Source organism: Amborella trichopoda, chromosome 2, assembly GCF_054954075.1.
Source record: "Amborella trichopoda isolate Santa Cruz 75 chromosome 2, AtrichopodaSantaCruz75HAP2 v2.0, whole genome shotgun sequence".
Taxonomy (NCBI): Eukaryota; Viridiplantae; Streptophyta; class Magnoliopsida; order Amborellales; family Amborellaceae; genus Amborella; species Amborella trichopoda.
In genome coordinates this window covers 4,571,683-4,593,610 of record NC_142337.1, presented here as the reverse complement: position 1 = coordinate 4,593,610, position 21,928 = coordinate 4,571,683, and the positions used below count along the sequence as shown (strand labels likewise).

At 35.0% G+C, this 21,928-nt stretch overlaps 1 protein-coding gene and 1 pseudogene across 6 annotated transcripts; one reads left to right on the top strand and one right to left on the bottom strand.

The window, feature by feature from the left end:
- Window positions 1-6,837: 6,837 nt before the first annotated feature.
- On the top strand, window positions 6,838-21,276 carry LOC18443053 (fatty acid hydroxylase 1). Of its 6 annotated transcripts, none has more exons than XR_002282408.2 (8): window positions 6,838-6,903; window positions 9,167-9,247; window positions 9,739-9,831; window positions 9,991-10,187; window positions 11,110-11,215; window positions 11,321-11,467; window positions 12,949-13,045; window positions 20,885-21,276. XR_002282408.2 is itself a non-coding variant. In XM_011628281.3 (7 exons), the coding sequence occupies exons 2-7, from the start codon at window positions 9,197-9,199 to the stop codon at window positions 12,991-12,993; spliced, it is 639 nt and encodes a 212-aa protein (XP_011626583.1). In that variant the 5' UTR covers window positions 6,838-6,903; window positions 9,167-9,196; the 3' UTR covers window positions 12,994-13,921. The 6 variants fall into 6 exon arrangements, 2 of the variants coding, with proteins under 2 accessions (XP_011626583.1, XP_006853317.1); XR_016048907.1 differs by having other exon boundaries at window positions 20,845-21,276; XR_016048908.1 differs by lacking the exon at window positions 20,885-21,276 and adding an exon at window positions 19,305-19,511.
- Window positions 15,287-17,043, bottom strand: LOC148783052 (disease resistance protein RPS2-like; annotated as a pseudogene).
- Window positions 21,277-21,928: the final 652 nt, after the last annotated feature.

Here is a 21,928-nt window from a genome sequence, read left to right as displayed (position 1 = left end):
ACGATGCAATAACCTTAAAAAAAAATATCTTATAGCTATTTATTTGATCCAAAATTTGAAATATACACTCTTTTCACTCTAATGAACAGTCACAAAAAAAGAAAAAATTGAAAACACAGTTTAGAAAATATTTTTTTAGCCCAATTAACATAGACTGTTCGTTTTGGTGAGATGTTTAGATATAGGCAAAGATTTTTTTTCATTTCCATTTTTTTTTTTTATGACTTTATTATCATTAGATGAATAATGTTAAAAAAGAAAAAATGATTTTGAGTTTATAAAGGCTAAGATCTTGAAATTCACAAAATGAATGGTCTAGATTCATTTTTGGAGGGGACTCATTTTGACCATATCTAGGTTAAAATTGAACTTTTTTGGGAAGGGATTGATTATTGAGATGAAGAGTGTATGTGTGTAAAATTTGGGGTCATACAAATACCACAAACATGGTTTTCTAGAAGTGTTGTTGCATTATACTATGATACAAATGTCGCATTGGATCATTGCTCTTTAACCAGTGTTCAAAAGATTGGCCGATTAACTCTGGATTGGTCACTGGCCGATCCTGATTTGGCTTGATTCCAATGATCATATATGCAGGAATTTTTTTCAATGCACTAATCAACAGACTAATCGGATTAATCGGCACTCGTCAGTTCTAATTGGCCGATTAGTGCACTGATCGGCGATTTGTTCTAAAAATTGGCTGATGAGTGCATTGTTACAGTGCATAGTTTGCAAAGTTGTCCTTATAATATTTTTTATATATTTCTCCTTTAGTTTTCTTCTTTTCCGTATTCTTCCATGGAAACACGGTTTCTATGCGGCCAACCCGCATATTGTAGAAATGATGGCATGGCAATAAATACACTTTTTAATATAATTTGATCCTAATTTTTAGAGAATATATAATCTTTAACATGGAGATCATGAATATGCAAATAACAAATAAAAATTGAAAACTAGAAATAATAATTATATTAAGAAAACATTTGGACCATTAGTTACACTTGCTTTTAGATGGACTACCTATTTCTATCCATCTTTAAGATTAATGCTTTATACCTCTGGACCGCATATGTAGAAATGCGGTTCAACTCGCCTGAAACAATTTTCTTTCTTCTATTTCTCTACTTAAAACTTTATATATTATCGAACTTTTTTTTTACTAATTGCAAGGTTTGTTGTCTTGGGCGAGTAGACTCATACGCACCAGGGTTGGTCAGGTCCAACAGGGTGCCAAGCCCATAGGTCCCTCAGTTTAGGTGATATAAAATTTATTCATTGTTCATCTGATTTGATTTTCAATCTAATACCTAGACCACCAACCCCCGAGGGGCACATAGACATGGATATGAGAGAGATGGAAATTTATCAAAATTGTCACAAAGAGACGAACAATTTTATATTTTACCTACATTTTTAATTGAATTATAAAGTACCCAAAAAACAAACATGGTCTTGAGTTGAAATATTATAATATTTTATAATATCATATTATATTATATTATATTATTATATTTATTTGGGTGCAGTTTGTGTAAAGCCTAGGCTCAAAACAATCAAATTAGAGCCCACCTTTAAATGTTGAGAAATATGGTTTCAATACTGAAAATCTTTGTGATAGCCTTAAAATATATTGTCATCTTTAATTATAAAATTGAAAGCTTAAAAAATAGAGTGGATCGAGCAGATCTATGAAAACTTGAAAATCTTGAAAATTGACGTTCGATAAATACTTTACAAGATACACAATTTCTAAAATTGGAAATCTATTTTTTTCTCATGTCCATACATCTTGATGATATGAAGATGATGAATTTGAATATATTTGGACATCAAAACAACCTCTTTTTGTGACATTTTTGAGGTGGGCTCTAATTCGATTGTTTAGAACCTCGGCTCTATATAAACTTTTTCCTATTTATTTTATTATTGTAATTTATATTATATAGTATATATTGATTACATATTATATAATGTAATATTAATATATATTTATTATATATTGATCATTTAAAAAGTATTGCTTCAGGTGCCTAATCATTTTCTCCGAAACCCAAGTATGCTTATAATATTTACTATCATTTTTTTATGTGACAATATAAAAAAGCAATATATGTAAATTTTAAACATTTTTTTACAGTTTTTTGGGAATTTTTTGGATTTTTTTTATCAAAATTGTATTTTTCAGAAAAAATTGTGGCACTAATAGGCTGATCTAGTCGATCGGACTAATCGGATCGGGCCATGATCGACTAGTCTGCCCGATCCATTGTTTTGAACACTTTTAACCACCATGACCTTAGAATTGAGAAAAAGATAAAAGTCAAATTTCAAAAATATTTTATTTCAAAATAATTAAACTGAAAGGTCTAAAATACAAAAGATATAGGAAAATTATTAGGTGAGACAATGCCCTTTCAAAACTTCATCTTTAAAATTGATTTTAGATATGAAATTCGAGATTTGTTAATCTCAATTACATTTGGTGATTATGAATTTGAAATTTGAAATTTTTAAAAAGAAAAATCATGTGTTTTTTCAATATGTTTTTCCACTATCCATTTTGATGTATAGTGGAAGCACCATTTTTTTTTGTCCCTTCTCTATGATGGACGTCTCATGCATGAGGAGACGCACATAATTTGGCGAGTCGGCTGACTCACCAAAATTTTGTCTAAAGATAAATTCTAAAATGGTAAAGTAGTTTGTGTATAGGGGACTCATAACTACATTTGCATCCCCCGAAGCATCCCACATCTATCTTAAAGATGGATGCAGAGCTGTGGTCTCTCCAAAAGAAAAGGCCAAACTAATGGCTTGAAATTTTTCTTCAAAAAATTATTTACTTTAGTTTTTAAAATATGTTTATTTTTATTCATTCATGTTCTTCATGTTAGAGATTGTACATAACTAAAAAATTAGGCCCAAAATCAATCTAAAAAATAAATAATAAAAAAGGGAACGCATATCCACATGTGAGTCCTAAGACTCGTAAAAATGGTGTCAAAAAATTAGATGTTTTAGGACATTAAATTTGTTTTTTCAAGTCATCATGGTAGTCTTGATACATGAACCGCCTCCCTTGGAGGCAAAGTCATGATTTCTTGGAACTTTGGAATATGAACTTTTGAAATTCAAATTCTTCAGTCTCAATGTGAAATTCCGTAATCATTGGCAAAAAAAAAAAAAATTACACTAACCGCTCCCAAATTATAAGAAGGGACCCAAGTCGGCTTGAATCTCAAAACACGCCAAATAAATGAACAAAAATCACCCATAAAGTTCCACTTGCGGGGTGGGGATGACCCAGACCTGGTCTCCGATGGCTAGATTGGGTCCAATTATGAGTAAAAAAATTGGATCCGATTAGTCGGGTTTGGGTCCAAATCTTCTACCCGAATACTATTTGAGTCTGGGATCGAATCCCATATTTTCCGATTAATAAAAATATATAAATTTATATTTAAATATATTTTAAATACATAGATGTTTTAATTATTAGGTCGAATCCAATTGGGTCCGATCAAGTTTGGGTCCAAATCCTACAATATATTTTCAGGTTCAGGTCCCACAATAGGTATTCCGGTCTATGTTCGGCAGGACCCAAACCCGAACTGACCTGCTACTACCTCTATCCCCTTAGAAAGGATACCAACAATTCTCACAACTGCATAAAATTGATAGATTATCCTTTAGCGGCCATTTGGTTATAAAGAAATTGAAAGAGATTACACTCCGTAGGAAATCTATTACACCATAAGTGAAAAATCTATTACGGTAGTGAGAGGTAATTTAGGAAATTTTTGTTGTAAGCTCTCTATTCATAATAACTAGCATAAGTTATTCTTACTTTTTTAAGCTCATCCCTTCATTTGACGGCATCAACTGTCATGTAAAAACAAAAATAATGATAAATTACACAACACAATCATAATAAAAAATTTCATACAACATAATTTCCAATACCTCAAAATTTTATATTACAATTACCAAACCTTCTAGTTTACTAATCAAACTTCTTCCCATTTTTAACTCGTACCATAGAGATTTTGAATTTCGTATCATAAATTTATTGTTTATTTGAAATTATATAGAGAGACATTTGAAAGACTTCTATTAAAAATAAATAAAAATAAGGGTTATGATGATAAAATCATGTTATTCCAATCATATTGTTCCAATGATTGAAACCAATGTCATGTTAAAAAACATGTGATTCCATATAAGTGTCAAAGGCATGTAAAACAAGTAAGAAATGGTGTCATGATGACTGTAAAATGGTACAAGTTATTATTAAAAAATATTTTTTGGAATGGTGATGATATTATTATTAGAAATGTTTTTGGAATGGTGTGATGATGATTTTAATTCTGTATTTTAGTAGAATTTCATGACAAAAAAGAAAGAAAAATCTGTATTTTAGTAGAATTTTGTGACAAAAAAGAAAGAAAATTATGCATTTTAGTATAATTTTGTGACAAAAAAGAAATAAATCATAGTTTATAGGCACGTACTGGTAAAATATTGGTAATGCATTTCTTATATTTGTTCCAGGCATAGCCAAACAATAACAATGTATTTCTCAGGTTGCATCTAAATACTACACAAACAGTAACAATTATATTTGTTCCAGGCATAGCCAAACAAATAACAATGTATTTCTCAGGTTGCATCTAAATACTACCTAAACAGTAACAATCTATTTACAGGCAATGTATTATGCAGTAATGTATTACGTCAGTAATATATTTTCAGATATCCAAACGACCCCTTAAGGCCAATATTTTTGTAACTCATTGAAGATGATCCGCATGATATTTTTGTTTTTCGAGGTGTTAACAGTTGGAATGGAGTCTAAGATGTTATGTTGAGAAAACCCGTGCTCCCTGACCAGCGATGCTTGGATTCCATTCCCAAAATGAATCATATTGTTATTGTTCCGTTTAAAGGTGATCGATGGGAGTGGAAGCTAATGAATTTGCGTGTCCCTTCTTCCTCTTGATCCAGCTAATTGATTGATGGTGATAGATAACATGCATCTTGATCCAGCTAATTCATTAATGGTGATAGATAATATGCATCTTATAAGAACGCATACAATAACACTACTAATTTTTAGTATAAGAAGGTCATAATCATCTTAATTATGAAGTGTGAAATTGGGGTTGTCTGTAGTACAGTAGTACTAGTACTGTATACTAAAAGAGAAAAACTCATAAAAGTTCATACAAAAGAATGACATATTTTTGGTAATCTAATTCTATATTTGACAGCTAGAGGTAATTGTGAACTTAGTGTGTGATATACATATCATCTTACAAGTTAGGGCAAGTAATCTCTACATATAACCATAATTTTTAGGTATAATTATTCTTATGCAAACATGTAATAGGTCTTATATTATATAATCCCCAATATCATATAGCAATCTTATCACATATATTTATGTAATAAGGGAAAATTAGCAAAGTACAGATATATTTTGAATTATTCAACATCTTACTCATGTTTCTTGATTAGATTTCAAATTGCCAATTATTTGGATCAAATTTCAAATAACTCATCAAATGACATGTCAAAATTGATTTTTTAAAGTGAAATTTATGAAATTACACATAAGAGATTGACTATTTAATACTTTTACAAATACATTTTGATTTAATTCTAAAATAGCACCATAGAACAACACATTGTCTTGAATAAAGGTGGTAACGAGCGGGGCAGACTTGCTCTGCCCTAACCCTTTGTCCCCATATGGTCCGCTTAGGCCCTGTTAGGGTTAGGTTGGGTAAAAAAAAATGAAGAAAAATAAAAGAAAAGACAAGGAAAAAAGAGGGTCAGGCTTGGCGAACCAGGGCTACACTGGTCCTAGCCCGACCCTTGGGCCCAGCCTTAGTGTTTTAGGTTCAGGCCGATCAGGCCACTTGGGCCATTGCTGGCCCTAGTTTTGAGTTGGAATAGTTCCATATAGGTGAATTGTTAAAGGGTGCAGTTTGCTTACAGATGCATCCATAGGTTTAGAGGTAAGGTGCACCTTCATATTTTATCATGGTATATAATTTTAATGTAAAATCTTATTAATATTATATCAAAATCTATTTTTATATCTAATTATAAAATTTAAAAAATGGATAAAATCAAGTAGATCTATAAACATATGAAAATCTTGAAAATGGATGTTGTAAAATGCACTATTTATGAGACTTAAAATCTATTTATTTTTCATAGTCATACATCTTGATGTCGAGATGATTACTAAAATGGTTTTTCAACATGAAAACTACTTTTTTCCGATGGATTTTTGAGGGGCATCCTTATTTTTACATTATAAGGTAGCACCCTTACATAAACTTTTTCCAATATTAAATAGTTCATCTCTTATAAATGTTTCATCAATATTTTATTTTAAATTAACCAAAATATAGCTACAAAATATTGGATATATTTCCCTTGTCACAAACAATCTTTCCTTATTTCAAATCCCAACAAACGACAATGTTTTCAGCTAGGGCAATTCTGCCAATCGAGAAAAACAACGAGGATCTTTTCGTCATATCGCATGAAACTTCGTTTAATTTGCCCTTTTATAATATGGTAAGGGTAAATTCAGTCAGTTGAGGCAAATCTAAGGGCCTGGGTCCAGCTGTCACGTCCAATGTAACGGTGAGTATAAACGGCGAAAAACGATTCTCTGTGAAATTCATTCTCCGTCGCTCGTTCCCGCTCTTCTCCGGCTTTGTTCGGAGAATGAAAGCGCGGTTTTTCCCTCATCTCCTTCTGATATTTTAGGGTTTCTCTATCTCCCTATCTCTCCTTCTCTCTCTATTCACTGGTTTATACGGTTTATTGCCTCGTTTCTAGGGTTACCTGTCGCTGCTGCTTCTTTCATTCATACCGGTTTGTTTCTTCTCTCTCGTCGTATTTTTTAAAATTATCTTTTGTGTGTTTTGCTGCATTTTAGTGGTTTCATGATATTTATTTAAATTGGTATGATTATGGTTTGTTTTTTGGCTGGATATCTGTGTTTTAGTGGTAGATCTTGAAACTTGGGATGGTTTCTGGTAAATGTGGTTCATTTCAGTGCGTTATGTTGTTCACGATGGATTTTGGAAGAAATAACTCAGCTGCTTGTTGTTTACCTACATTTTGTAGGGTTTTCGTTGCTGCTGTTTCTTCCATCTTAGCTTATTTTTCTGTGTCTGGAATTCCTAGTCGGTTTTGGTATACTTTTGCTGTATTTTATTGTTTAGTGGTGTTTTTTAATTTTCAAGGTTTATGATTTGTGTTTGTTGGCTGAAATTCTGTGTTTTACTCGTAGATCTTTGTTTTGGTTTCTCATCGGTCTTGCTCATTTTGCTGCATTTCTATTTGTTCTTTTCTTGTTTTGAAATATTATTGCATTTAGTGTTTTGATGGGATACATTTGTGGATCTGACTTTTGTTGTTCATTTTGTGGATTGTGTGGGTTGGATCAATTGCTTTTTCATGTGGATGTTAAGGGGATTGGTGTTCCTTTTTAGTGGGCTTAATGTGGTTAAAATTGGGTATGTTATGTGGTTTTGTTGATCTTTGGAACTGTTGTTGGAAGATTGTCGGGCTTGGGTTTTTCATTGTTCTTGTTTCAGAGGTTGTAATGTATTTTAGTGAGATGAGTTTGTTTCAATGATAAAAATGACAATATGCAGTGGTGGCAATGGAATTTTGAATGCAAAAGGGGAATTATGATGAAGAAGCTTCTTGATTTTATGTAGCATTTAAAATGTAGTATTTTTTAATTTATGTATTTATTTATTTTCTACTTGTGCCTTTTCAATCGACTGAATGTTGTATTAATTTTTTTTAGTTTTTGTATTTAGACCTGACATGTAATGTTGTTTCTGAAACACATAATATTGTTTGTGGACGATTTTTATGGGGCCTTCTATTATTCTGTTCTTGAATTAAACATTTGTATCTGATTTTGTCTCTATTGTGTTTGGAAAAAATTGTTCTCAAGAATGTGCATTTCTTCATTGAAGTTAGTAAGAAGCATTTTCACCAACAAAGTAAGCGGTACTTTTTTATCAATAAAAACAAAAGTATTGGGTTGTGTTTGCAACATTTTACCATTGATCAGATAATAGTTTTTTATAAATTTTATTTTGTAGTTTGCTAATAAACTGGCATTGTAGTTTTTTTTTGGGGAAAACTAATGTTGTAATTGTGAAAGATGTACACTGATTGATGTTAGCATTGGGGGTGCAAACTGGGGAAATTTGTTCTCAAAAAATAAAAACTGGGGAATTTTTGCGTATATGGCACATGCAGTCATAAAAGCTTTGTTAATTTTTTTGATGGTTTAAGTGTTGTTTGGGGCCTCTCAAAAAGAAATTTTCAAGAATTTAGTTACTAACATAACACTTATCTTATATTACATAAATATTTAAATTACATTGTGCAAGTTATCTCATTTAATCATTATGTATTCCTCAAAGCTGGTAATTCGAATCACTGGTAAGTGTTTTACTTCTCTATGTCCTGACTTTTCAAATGTTCGGGCACGTGGAATACGTCATTTCACGCATATTCAGGATGGTAAGATTCTAGGATTATAACAATTCTCTATGGAAGTCAGGACACTTGAAAAACTGAATGTAATGTTAGCAAATTTTGTGTAAATCAGCTACTTGTGACCCATGTTAATTGTTGAAGAAATACAAATGTATTATATGGGCTTGTTCAATTATATTTCCAAAATTACCATGTGCGAATTGTACAATTAATACAAAAATGGGACCATTTTGTAGTGATCTATCAGTCTTTAGTGCCATTGTGCCAAGATATTTCTTTTCAAGATATATTCCCTGTGTTTAGTCTTTGGTTGATGCTTCCGCTTTCATCTTATGGTATAATGTATATTTTATTAAATGTTATATGTAATATCTGTGCCTGTCTGGCTTAGAATAAGAAGTCATTGATCCATCCTGTTAGGCTTAGACTAAGAAGCTATTCATTTACCATGCTAGTTACTGCAAGGGTACTTTCTACTTGTGACAATCATGAATTGTTTAATTCAGGGGTGGATGCTTATACATTGACACTCTTATAATGAGCTCATTATCCGTTACTCTTGAATTCATGTTCTGTGAATAACATAATCTTATATACAAATTGGGTGCAGTTGTGAATATTAATACTCAAAAGAGCAACGATGGTTGCACAGGCATTCACCGTGGACTTGAATAAGCCTCTTGTCTTCCAGGTTCGATCTCACATAATACCTTATTAACTCTCTCAATTTTTATAGAATTCAGGTATTCAGCTGTGGTTGGCTTTATTACTGGCTGTATGATATCTTCCTCATGGTATACGCTTTATTGGGTTAATACTATGTACCCTACTCTTCGTTAGTTTTTGCCGGTGTCCCTTTTACTTGAACATCAACTTGCATCAAAGAACCTGTTAAAAGTGATGCTACCATTGGAAATATTCTATTTTAAACCTAAATTTTGTTGATCGTTTCTTGTTAGTCCTGCAGAAATGCCCTTACCTCCAAGAACAAGGCAACAACATCAGTCTACGAGATAATACAAGTCTATTTAACCACTGGATAATTGATGTCATATTTCACTTTTTTCAACTGCACAAACCTGTCTCTAATCTACACATTTCTGTCTCTTCCCTTCTCACTCCTTTCCTCTTAGTGGATAATGGGCATAACAGAGCATCTTCATTTCATTGAATCATCTCCAGGTTGGTCATCTTGGTGATGCCTATCAGGAATGGGTTCACCAGCCGATCGTAAGCAAGGAAGGTCCTCGCTTTTTTGAGAGTGAATTTTGGGAGGTATAAGTCTTCTTATTGTAATCCTCTCTCTCTCTCTCTCTCTCTCTCTCTCTCTCTCTCTCTCTCTCTCTCTCTCTCTGTGCTTGCTGAGTTGTGTACTATCTTGCTGTTGTGTACTATCTTTTGATCCACTTTTGTTTTTGCAACTGCAAACAACAGTTCCTCACACGCACCGCATGGTGGGTAATCCCAATCATCTGGTTGCCAGTTGTCTGTTGGTCCATCACCACATCGATTCACAGGAGACTTTCGATTCCACAAGCAGCTCTATGTGTTGGTTTTGGGATTTTTGTATGGACGTTGGTCGAGTACACCTTGCACCGCTTCCTCTTTCACATCAAGACATGTAGCTACTGGTAAGCATAATGTGTGTTTCTGATAAGCTTAATATGTGTTTCATAGAGAGAGAGAGTTCAATTTTGTCCAAATATTTTCGAAAATTCTTTTCTGAAGTTTCGGTAGGGAGGCATGGAATATTATAGTTTGCTTTTATTGCGATGCATATGAAGCAAGTTTAGGGGAGCAGGTCCTTTTCAGGTGCCCCATTACCTTTTAAGAAAACGAAACACTTTCAATGAGTCTGTTGAGGTTTCCTCCAGTGCTTAAATACACTCCAGCCATAGATGTCATCAAGGGATGGCTGGATTGTGTGTCCTTCATCTGCTCAAAGTTTTTCATAACGGTTTGATGAACTTTGAGCAGAGGAATGGTATGCCCCAGCTGTTGTTGGATTCGGACAGTGATGTTAAGGTTCTATAGGAAACATCAGTCGGCACATTGTACACAACCCCTTGAGAAAGTATTTTGGGAGCTTGGGTATTTCAATGTGATAATTGGATTTTGGTTGCTTTTTTTTGGGAGTTTGAGGGAAAATAAGGAAGGCACTTTTACAATGTATTTGCTTTGGCTTTTCCTCTCCCATTTCTCTATAAAGGGAAACTACAATCCCAAGGACTATAGAAAAACTATGAACTGTTGGGTCATCACTGTCCAAGAAATGGATGTTCCAGGAGAGTGGGATCCACCCAAACAAGTCCCGATATGGTGGGCTCTTTGTAACTTTCCATCCATTGATTGGATGGTGTTGATGCTAAACTGCAGCTTTCCTTAGTCTGTTTAGGATGTATACTTTGGAGAAGGGACTGGTTTTGTTTACATTTCTCCATCTCTCTTCTCCCTCCCTTTTGTCCTCTTACATCAGCTATTTATGTGCATCTGATTTGAGTCAGAGTTTAGTATGAGGCTATGAGTTAAGTGCCTTATGAATGTAATATGCAGGGGGAACACCATGCATTACCTTCTTCATGGTTGCCACCATAAGCACCCAATGGATGGACTGCGGCTAGTTTTCCCACCTGCAGCAGCAGCTATTTTATGTATTCCTGTATGTTTTTGCCCTTATTCTGTGACTTATATTAGATTGCACTTCTTATCTTCTTTATTATTACTTCTCTCTTCTTAATTTTCCATTTTGGCTTTGCTTGAACAGTTTTGGGGCCTTCTCAGACTTCTATCAACCCATTCGACTAGTCCAGCCTTGTTTGGAGGCGGTCTATTGGGCTATGTTATGTATGATGTTACTCACTATTACCTTCATCATGGACAGCCGTCCAAAGAAGTTGCTCGCAATCTTAAGGTACAACTGTTTCATCAAGAGTCGAGCTTCTATTCAGAGTGACTCATCTATATTACAGCGACAATACCAAAATGGCAAAATCAGTGCTCAAGATTCAATAATTTTAGGCCTGGCAACAGGCCGGTCTGTGCCTGGGCAATCCCAGACCAGGCCAAAGGGGCCATGGCCCAGGCCCCTGGCTAGGTTCGGGCCGAATAAAATTATAATTTTTTTTTGCAAAAATTACAGGAAAGTAAAGTACTTGGCAGGGCCAGGCTGGGGGGCCATGCCACCCAGTCCATTGCCAGCCTTAAATAATTTATGCTTGCATGTAGTGGAGATTCTGTATTATTTGTGTGTTTTTTCTTTTTATCTTTTTAGTTTGGGAGGGGGGGCGGGAGTTGTTAAAGTTACGGAACCACCCATCTTTCTAGCAAATTCCACCCAAGTATTTTGATTATGCCCACTGAAAACATGGGCTGAAACAATGATCTTCGTCATTTCTCTTATTATTATCCATGTCATTGGTTAGATTAGTGAAGACATAGGTGGGCCAATCTAGCCCCAAAGCTTTTAGAGATTTGATACCATGCAGGGAAGGAACATGCTTTTCAGATAATACATAGTGTGTGTGACGTGCTCCCATATTGTCCGCTTACTCCCTGAGGGGAACGACCCACTTATGATGATTCTTTCAATCAGAAAATTTGAGTTCTAGTTTAGCATCACCAGATGAGAATTTTGAGAAAAAGAGAAAAAAGAAGTTTTTGTGCTCACTTAAATTTGACAAACCAAAAACTGGGCGGTCTCTGCTCAGGTATTAGAACTTTAGTTTTTCAAGCGCATGTATGAGTTGTAATTCAAGGGCACGTGAGTTGTGTATGGAATTTTCTCTCTTTGAGGGTGGTGGCTAGGTTGAGGTTGCATCATCAAAAAATTCGGGTGTAGCTATTCCGAGATTGGTTTCGTTAGGGAATGATTTTAAGTTCATACTCCCTCGGGGCCATAGAACTTTTGGCTAATCTATATTTGGTTTTTTTGGTTTTCTTCAGAGGTATCACTTGAACCATCACTTCAGAGTTCAGACCAAAGGTTTTGGGATCACATCCTCTCTATGGGACAGGGTATTTGCTACATTACCTCCATCAAAGATCACGGACAAGAGATGATTAGTGGTTTTAGTATTATCTTTGTTTTGAGGTCATCGGTTGGGTGTATTGGCTTGATGAGTTGCTGGGGATGGTTTCATTGTGAATGAATTGCATGTTAGTGTTTGGGTGGATTTGGTGGCCAGTCCACCGGCCTCAATTTTTGTATTTATTTATTGTGATACATCAATGCATTGGTTTTTTTGCCCTATTGAGAATGCTATTGAATTTTGGGTGCCTGTTGTTTGCCATTAAAACCAAGCACGATATTTGGCATTAGTTTTCAAAAAATATATTTATATGGCAGTTTGGGCTGATTTGCTTTGTTTCCTGCGGTATAAATTCTCAATGCAGATCGATCCAAAAAAAAGAAAGAAGGGAGCATGTATTATCTTTTGAGCCCGCTTGTTGTCCCTCTCTCTCTCTTATACATGCACGTGCATACAGGCAGGTATTATCCCTTTTGCCACGAAAGATACACCATGGAAATGGGGAGGGATTTCATGAAACCATTACATTGCAGTATGACAGAAACTGATCGTTAAAAAACAGAGTCGGGCATTTGTTTGACTTGATATTCTACACATTTCTAGCCAATAAACAACTTCATTAAATAAAATTTTGAAAATAAGCAACTAAAAGTGTGTATCTATAGGAAAAAGTTACCAAAATGTAGCACCTGTAATAAATAATAATATAGGTAGGATTTTAGCTGTTGGATCTTAATCAGATGGTTGTCACTTTGAATTTTAATATTTTTTATACAAACCAGATCGAGATGAACTTTTGAGAGTGTACTAAAAAAAATGGGGTGCACAAGAAAGTTACAAAACAAAAATATTTTTTAAATTTGAAATGCCCCTAAAAAATGATGGGAGTGATTAGGAAATTTTAAGTTTTTTTTTTTTATATTTCAATTGGTGCACAATAGTGTTAAGTTTATACATCTAAAATTTCATCTCAATGTGATTTTAAAAAAAAAGATTAAAATTTAAATAGAGTAATGATCCTATGAGACCCTCCCACACCCATGTGTGTAGGACTTCAAAGGATCATCATTAAATTTGGTACATATCGTTAGAAAAGCTATTGGGTGTAAGCTTTTGATTTTTTTAGAGATCTGTGCCAAATTTAATGGTGATTTTTAGGGTCTTACACACATGGGTGTGAGAGGGTCTAATATAATCATTACTCAGTTAAATAATGACATGTATTTTCAATCATACGATATAAATCTAATGGTTGAGATAGGTGCCACCTTTTAATAGCTTTTTCCATGTATACTAGCAGCATAAAGTAAAGTGGCCCATTTATTTCATGGGATGGTTAGATATGGGCCTTGGCGGAATTGTAACCCAAATTTAGTAGATGGCCTTGTTGTCATTGGGTGAAAATATATAAAAAAGAATGATAATTGACTCTTAAAAGAGTAATCTATAAGATTTTCGCATGGAATACAATCAATAGGATTATATTTTTATCCAAAGAGATGACGGGAAAAGAGGAATAGGAAGGAAAGAATATGAGGTCTATGCAATCCTAGATGAGATATCAGTGGACCAACACAGGTAGGGTGAATGCATAATGTATGATTTGCATATTCTTGTGGTCATGCACTTATTCTAAAAAAGGTGCTAATAGGTCTTCAATCATTAGAAGTTTTGGGATCGGCTACATGAATTTTGTTTCGTCATTTCATTGTCATCAAAAAAAAAAAAAAGAAGCAAAAAACAGAAGGAAAGAAAATTGTTTGTTAAAAACAATCTCTAGTCGAGGTCCTTCTATCTTTCCTCACCGTGAAAAGGTCCCATAGGATCATGGCATTCCTCACTCCTGATGGCAGGTCGTCCATGATTTTACCTATCATCACCTCTCTCTCAGTGCCTTCCATTGAATTTTTACCCATCAACTGTTTAGTTTGAATATGATGTCCATCATCCCTAGCGCCATCTTTGCTTCGTAGGAAGTCTGTCTCCGGGAGGATGATTTCCCCTGCTCCACCTCTTTCCCATGTTTTTACATGGGAAAGTGGCTGTATGAAAGTGCCCAAGAATCTGCTACACAAAATAGTGGCTTTTCAAACAAAGCGCTTAGGAGCGGGGTATGGAGCTGATTTCCCCATAAACCAAACATACCCTAGAGGATAACAAGGCTGGGTTTGCCCATGTGCATTGCTGACAACAAGAGGGTTCATCTCCAACTGAACATCTGCTTATTTGCACCTTGTTCAGCAACGGACAATGCAAGACCTGGTTAAGGTTGCAAATACTGGTCAGCTTGGACATGCATGAGAACTTCAAATATGTTAACTTTGGGAATGATACATCCTCGCCCAATACCTCCTCTTTTTTTACCTGCAACTCCATGGCTTCACATGACCCAACTTATATTACTTCCAAACTGTTGAACAATTGGGCCATGCCTTTGTTGAAGACCACTCTCAATCTTGGGCATACCTCTATGATTATTGTCTTAAGGTTAACCAAATACCCACGAGACGGAGGAGGCCCGGCGCATATCCTTTCAAACTTTAAGCCTTGCAAGGCGTTCTCGCCGGTCTCTTCACCAATTAACACCCTCTCCAAATCCCAACAATCCACTATATGTAGACCTCTTGAGATACAAGTGGGCACACATGTTAGACCATTGCAATCGTTGAAACTTACATCTCGTAGGTCTTGGGATTCATCGAGGGCAATCAATGCATCATTTTTAATGGTGCATTTTCTAAAATGCTAATCCTGTATGACCCTAGCTAAGGGCTTTAACCGATCAGAAACCAGTACCCAACTGAATCAAAAATTGACAGCGGTTGAATGATTGAAGATGGTAAACTCCCTTATGTCTGGTTTCCCCTCCCATTGTATATTGCAACCATCTGACAGGCAACTCCATGTTGCGCAAACTACAAAATTCCCATGATGGAATACTCATTCCTGTTGTGTAGGATTGATCAAGGTAGCTTAACATAATTAGATTCCCCAACCACTTTGGCATACCCTTTATATGATCACAATGTGATACGTCTAAAAGTTGGAGTTGTGGGAGCTCTCTGATAGAATCTGGTATATACAGTAGTCGCCGACATTGTCTTAATCGGAGCACACAGAGATTAACTAGATGTATCAAAGAATATGGGAGGGAGGAAATATTCGTATGACTAAGATTGAGTACGCTAAGGCCACTTACGCTTTCCAAGAAGTTCACTTGTGGGATAAGCCCAAACAACCAATTTCGTTGGAGTAGCAATGTGACAAGACGTGGGTAGTCCTCTGACAATTTAGGGAGAGTGTAGAAGAAATTTTTACCAGTGAAATCCTCTCTACATCATACCATTTTGTAGCCTTTGGTGCCTCTTTTAGTTCAGCAGAGGCCCGCACCAAGAACTTAGGACCATGCCCTAACTCAGGAGAAGTGATCCGCAATGCCATCTCATGCAACACATCATGCATCTTCACTGTGTTTGCTTTTTCTCCACTCTCCAACATGCACACATTTTTAAGATCTCCAAGCAAAGCAGCAACTATCACAGGTGGCTTTGAAACTACCCAGTTTATCTAGGAATCCTTCTCATATGCAATAATCTACTATGTTGGATTTGCTTATTGAATGGTCCTCAGGGTACAAAGCACAATAGAGGAAGGAAGATTTGAGGACATCATCCAATCTATGGTAACTAAACTTCAATGGGATAAATACATCTTCAACCATACCTTGGAGACTTGCAGAAGACGTCTTCAATTCCCTTTTAGCATTTTCCCATACCTCCACCATGTGTCGGTTTGCCATTGCCTTTGCGAGGATGATGATTGCCAGGGGCAAACCATTACACTTTCTGAGAACAGTTTCAGCATGTTGTTTTATCACAGGAGAAGTGATGTGTTGACCTGCAATTTTGAGGAATAGACTCCATGCTTCCTCCCATTGCAGTGTCTTTACCTCGATTGTAGTTTCAGCCCCCATATCACTACAAACATTCCTATCTCGATTTATTACAAGAATTTTCCATGTGTCCTCATTTTTGGGTTGAGGAATTCCAACCTTTTTGAGATCCAACTTTTGCCACATATCATCCATGATTAGGAGATACTTCTTCCTCTTTGAGTGGCGAACAATTTGTCTTTTGCCTGCTCACAAATTGTGCCCTGACAAATTCAAGCCCAAGCGCTCTCCTATCTTGTTTTGTATACTGGTTAAATCTGGTTTAGCAGACATTGTGATCATCATTACGGTCTCAAAATAATGATCTGCAGTGAGAAAGTGATTAGTGACATTCTCCATTAGAGTTGTCTTCCCCGCCCTTCCCATTCCGTTTACTCCAATCACCCTATAACATTCATCATATATACAATTAAGTACCTTTTGCATGGAAATTTGAGCAGTTGGTTCGTCCTGTTGTGGTCTCTAACTCTGTAACAGGCTCTGGAGAAGGAGATTTCAATAATTTGAATTTTGGCTCAAGCCTATTGTCCACCTCCTCCTTGAGCTTCACCACCCTCTTGCAAAGCTTGTAGCGCGACCAACAATTTACACATAGACCCCCAAGACATGTCTTTCCATGTCTATACTCTTCGTCTATTTCAGTGGCTTTGTTTTCAATGTTAGCAACCGCATCAAGTGGCTATTGTGAAAGCCATAAGGAGCTTTTGAGAGAGAAGTGGAGCTACAGAGATGAATATGGAAATCAAAGCTAGCAAAGAGAAAGTTCAAAGAATAAAATCTAGAAAGAGAGAATGCTGAGGACGCTTGAGGAAAGAGGAATTCAGATGAAAAGAGGGAGGTGAAGAAGAAGAAAAAGAGAGAGAGGTAGTGTTAACTAGGTGAGGATGTAAGTTCTCCAAAAAGGTAAAAAATTTATATAACCTTGTCCAAAAGAAAAAAATAAAAAATAAAAAAATCACATAACTACCATTGTTTTACTTGTTTTTAAGGAGCATATAGGCCTTAATGGTATTTTCTTCTCTTATCTACCAAAAGTACTGTATTGTTTTCTTTTTCATTTTAATAGGTATCATTGGTTTAAATAAGGTGAAGTGTTTCATGCGTCCGAACCCTCACCTATGGCTTTGTGGGCTTCAACATCTGCATCACCCAACATAATTGCATGGAATTCTGCCTCCTAACCCATCTTGAAACCTACGATTCGCACCGTCAATTGGATTGTGCATATGTTAGGGCTTGCACAATAATATATTGGGCTCTAATGCTTAAACATAGGGTCCTTATCATTCCTTGCCAATTTGGCCACCAAGTTTTAATTAATTGGCCCAAAGCTGTTTTTCATTGTTTTGGGTGGATTTTATGGATGTAGTTTCTAAATGGCCTATGCTTTATGAAAATAAAGTAAAGCCTCACCTCAAATCCTCATTCGGAAATCACTTTGAGCGTCATAAATTTTCAAGATGGCTTTAAAATCAATTACCAATCACCGACTCTGAAATTTTAAGCTCAAAAAATGTATTGCGGATTTGTGAATAATTATTTTTAGGGTGAAATGGATGGTCCAGATAAGGTGTTATTATATACCCTATGTTTAGGGCTTGAAATCTTAAATCTTTTTTTGCATCCATAACAAGGCCAAGATGATCGATTTAAAAGTTTTTCTCGATGCAAGGAGTGCAATTATCTGTAGGTTTTGAAGTGAGACTTTGCCTATTTTGATAAGGCTCCAACTCTATCAAACCCTTTTTCTTATTTGAAACTTGAGTGGCCAAAGAAGCATGTGGTTAGTTGGAGCCCTACAGAGTTTTGTATTTGTACATAACAGATTGCAACTAGGAAAAAAGCCTGGGCTTAATTGGTTAGCGTTTGATGATTTGCAATGCTGCATCCTAAACTCATTTCCTACCAAATGTAGGGACCCTCTCCCCGCTGACTCACCCAAAAAAAAGAGCTACTCTCTTCCCACTGAATCACCCAATTAAAAGAGTGCAACTATATATTAGTTGCACTGTATAACACAAAGAAAAACTAAAAAACTAACATCTTGACCTTGATATGTATAGGTACGAAAAAAAAAAAAGATTTTAATTCTAAAAAATAGTACGTCTTGTATCGCATTATCTAGAATGTCCAATGTAAAAAATTTCATCTGTTTTTATATCCACTATGTACCATTTTTGGATATTTAAATTTCATGATCAGGGCAGAAATACATTTTTGAGATTTAGCACCAAAACTTCTCCTGTCGGTACAATTTAGTGACGCACCTTATTTTGATTTTTTATGGTTGGCGCCTTATACATGTCCTTAATAGTAACATAGCTTGGCACCTAATTTTGTATACAAATAAGATAAATTTTCAAGGGCCGTGTCTTAGTCTTGGCCTCGAACTTTCCTCCAGACGTTTCTAAAAATATTAAACAAAGGCAACAAGTTGATGAACCACACAAAGGCAAAATAAAATACTATCATCCTTTGGAGTCTACAAGATGAGGCCCCCTCATCATGTAAGCTTAGTTTATTTTACTTTTGATCTCTTAAATGAAGACCTAGGCCAATTCCTTTCTGGGCGATTTAGTTACCAATAAATAAAAATAAGGAAAAAAGAACATGGGCATTGTGAAATTGAAATCTTTTGTATTTGAAGTTTTTCCTTTATTGGCTATTGGAAAATGTCATGTGTTACTGGGCTATGTATTAGATATTATTATTATTATTATTATTGTTATTTGAATGGTTATTTTTTCTGTTCATTACATGTGAAATAGTAAAGAATGGGCTCAAGGCATAGGTGAACAGGAAGATAGGTGACACAACATGATGTTTTGAATTCCATTCATACTATGCGTAGGGGACCATCTTCCCATTGAACTACCAAAAAAAAAAGAAAAGACATGTAAAATAGCAACATTGGATTTGATTCAGCGTGTTTCAAAATGAAAATAGCTAGTGCCTGTCCACTTCTTGGTTGGTTATCTTCAGCACTTGAAAACTTAATACTTAGAAAATAGTCGTTTTTAGGCTTGTGTGCAGTGCTTAATCGGCTTTATGTTAACTTTTGAAATGCGAAAAAGTTTATATAAGGCACCAATCTTATAAGATCCACCTAAAAAATCTATTGAAGAAAATGTATTCAAAAACTGAAAAATCTTTCAACTAACTATCTTGACCTCGAGATGTATGAATATGAAAAAAAAAAAAAAAAAATCAATCATGTTCTAAAAATATTCATGTAACACATTTTTTAGAACATCTATTTTCAAGAGTTTAAAGTGATTACAGATGTGCTTGATGTACATTATTTTTAAAACTCTAAATTTCTTAATTAGGGCGGAAAATAGATTTTCAGACAATTGTAGGGAATTTCACACTAGAATGGCATATTTCAAAAGAATTTAATGATGTGCCTTAACTTTGATTATTTGAGGTTGATACCTTGTACCCTAGGAAGAGAGAGGCTTAGTTCACCACGTTCCCATATTTTTTGGAACCAAGGGTGAAATTAGATCCCAATACAAAATATTAACCCTTCCTAGGTACACAGGGTTTAAGGGATTTTCGGGTTCTTACCTTATGCCTAATGCAAGATCCCATGTAAAACAAATGTGAGCCACTCAAATTTTGAAGATTGGTGCGGTTAGCGTTCCTATTATGAACATATTGGTCCAATTGGTTGGAATGTTGACCGGTGCCCTAGTCGATCTAGTTTAAAGTACAAATTAAATTTGATTAAAATTGGTGAATACCAATCGATTGGATTCATTGATTTTGATCGGACCAAAAAAACAAGGTTTTGAATCCCCTTTTTTTTTTTTTTTTTCTGTAATTGAAGTGTTTATGTGGCCGGGCTGCATGTATGCTAGCCATAGACATTGTCCAATTTATTTGGATGGTGCAGATTGCACTATGTGTCTATTTGCAAATGCAATCTCCAGCGTCCAACCATAGTTAATATGTCGGGCAATATCAATATATCGGTTCACCATAAAATTGAAAATAAATAGTTTTTATTTTAAAAATTAGGATGAAAAAATCGGAAAAAAAATACGGATCGGCAAAAAAACTTTACGTAAAAATGTCACAAATAGAGTGAAAAATTGGAGTGAAAAATACGGATAAGTTTAAAAAAGGGGCACCATATTTTTGCTAACTATGCTAACACTATAGTCATCTATTCTAACTATGCACCATACTAACTATACACCATTACTAATTATACACCATACTAACCTTACTAACTATACACCATACTAACTATATCGATATGCACCGTACCATCCTTTTGCACTATATTTACACTTCTATTAGAGAGAGAAGACGAGAAGGGGGTGACCATTTCCTTTGACAGAGAGAGGGAGAGTGAGAGGTGGCATAGGAGAAATAAATGCAGAGGGACACAGAGAGGTGGATGCAGAGAAAGAAATAGAGAGAGAGAGCGGGGGAGTGGGGTGACCATGGATCTCTCAAAGGAACACAAAAGAGCAAACATGGTGAACTTCTTCTGAATCAGAATGTTGTTGTCTTTTTGAAGCAGATGATGAACATCTTGTGAAGAAAATCAGATGCGAGTCATGCTGTATTTTTTATTCTGATGGGTTGAATCAGGTTTAGAGAAAAGCCCTTTGTATGTTTTTCCTTAGTTTATTTTTTCTAATATGTTATTTGAGCTATGTTAATTTAGGGATTTTTGAGTTATGTTAAAATTGAGGATTTTTTATGTGATTTGGAAATTCTTTATCAGATTGTTCCTCTATAATTTCTTTGAAATGTTGTTAAATTTAGGGATATTTAAAAGCTAATGTTAAATCTATACTTCAATATACACAATGGTTCTCTTTCTCTAAAGCTTGGATTATAACCAGTGGTTATCTTTTTCCTCTCTCTCTCTCTCTCTCTATCTATCGATCTCCATACCCATCAAGCATTTGTGATGTAGTTCAATTTGGGGATTTTTGAAACTTATTTATCTATGATTTTTCCTAATTTCTTCGAGATGGTTTTCTTTCTCTCTATACCCATCGATGAGATGTTCTCTATCACATGGTTCTCTCTGTGTGTACCATGGAGGATTATTAATAGAAATATTTTTTTGAAACAACTTCTTATAAAAATTTAAAAATTGTGTTTTAAACGAGATTTTTTTAAGCTCTTTTGATATGCAGTTTAAAATGTTTTTTAAAAAGACTCCGTTTCTTTCGAAAAATCGCTTTTAAAACGCGGATTTGCTAACTATGCGACCAACTAATATGGATGGTGCAGGATGTAAGGAACCGCATGCACATAAAACCCATATCCTTTCTTGTAATATGTTTTATATTTTAAATTATTTAGATATGTAATTATATATTATGAGATCATTTATCTATTGTATAAGGAGGTCACAATTACTAAT

Bases quoted from the DNA above. Each gene is read 5' to 3' on its own strand.
- LOC18443053 (XM_006853255.4), top strand. From the start codon at position 9,197: ATGGTTGCACAGGCATTCACCGTGGACTTGAATAAGCCTCTTGTCTTC. The intron at 9,248-9,738 runs GTTCGATCTCAC...AATCATCTCCAG, and splicing joins ATAAGCCTCTTGTCTTCCAG to GTTGGTCATCTTGGTGATGC. The intron at 10,188-11,109 runs GTAAGCATAATG...TGTAATATGCAG, and splicing joins ATCAAGACATGTAGCTACTG to GGGGAACACCATGCATTACC.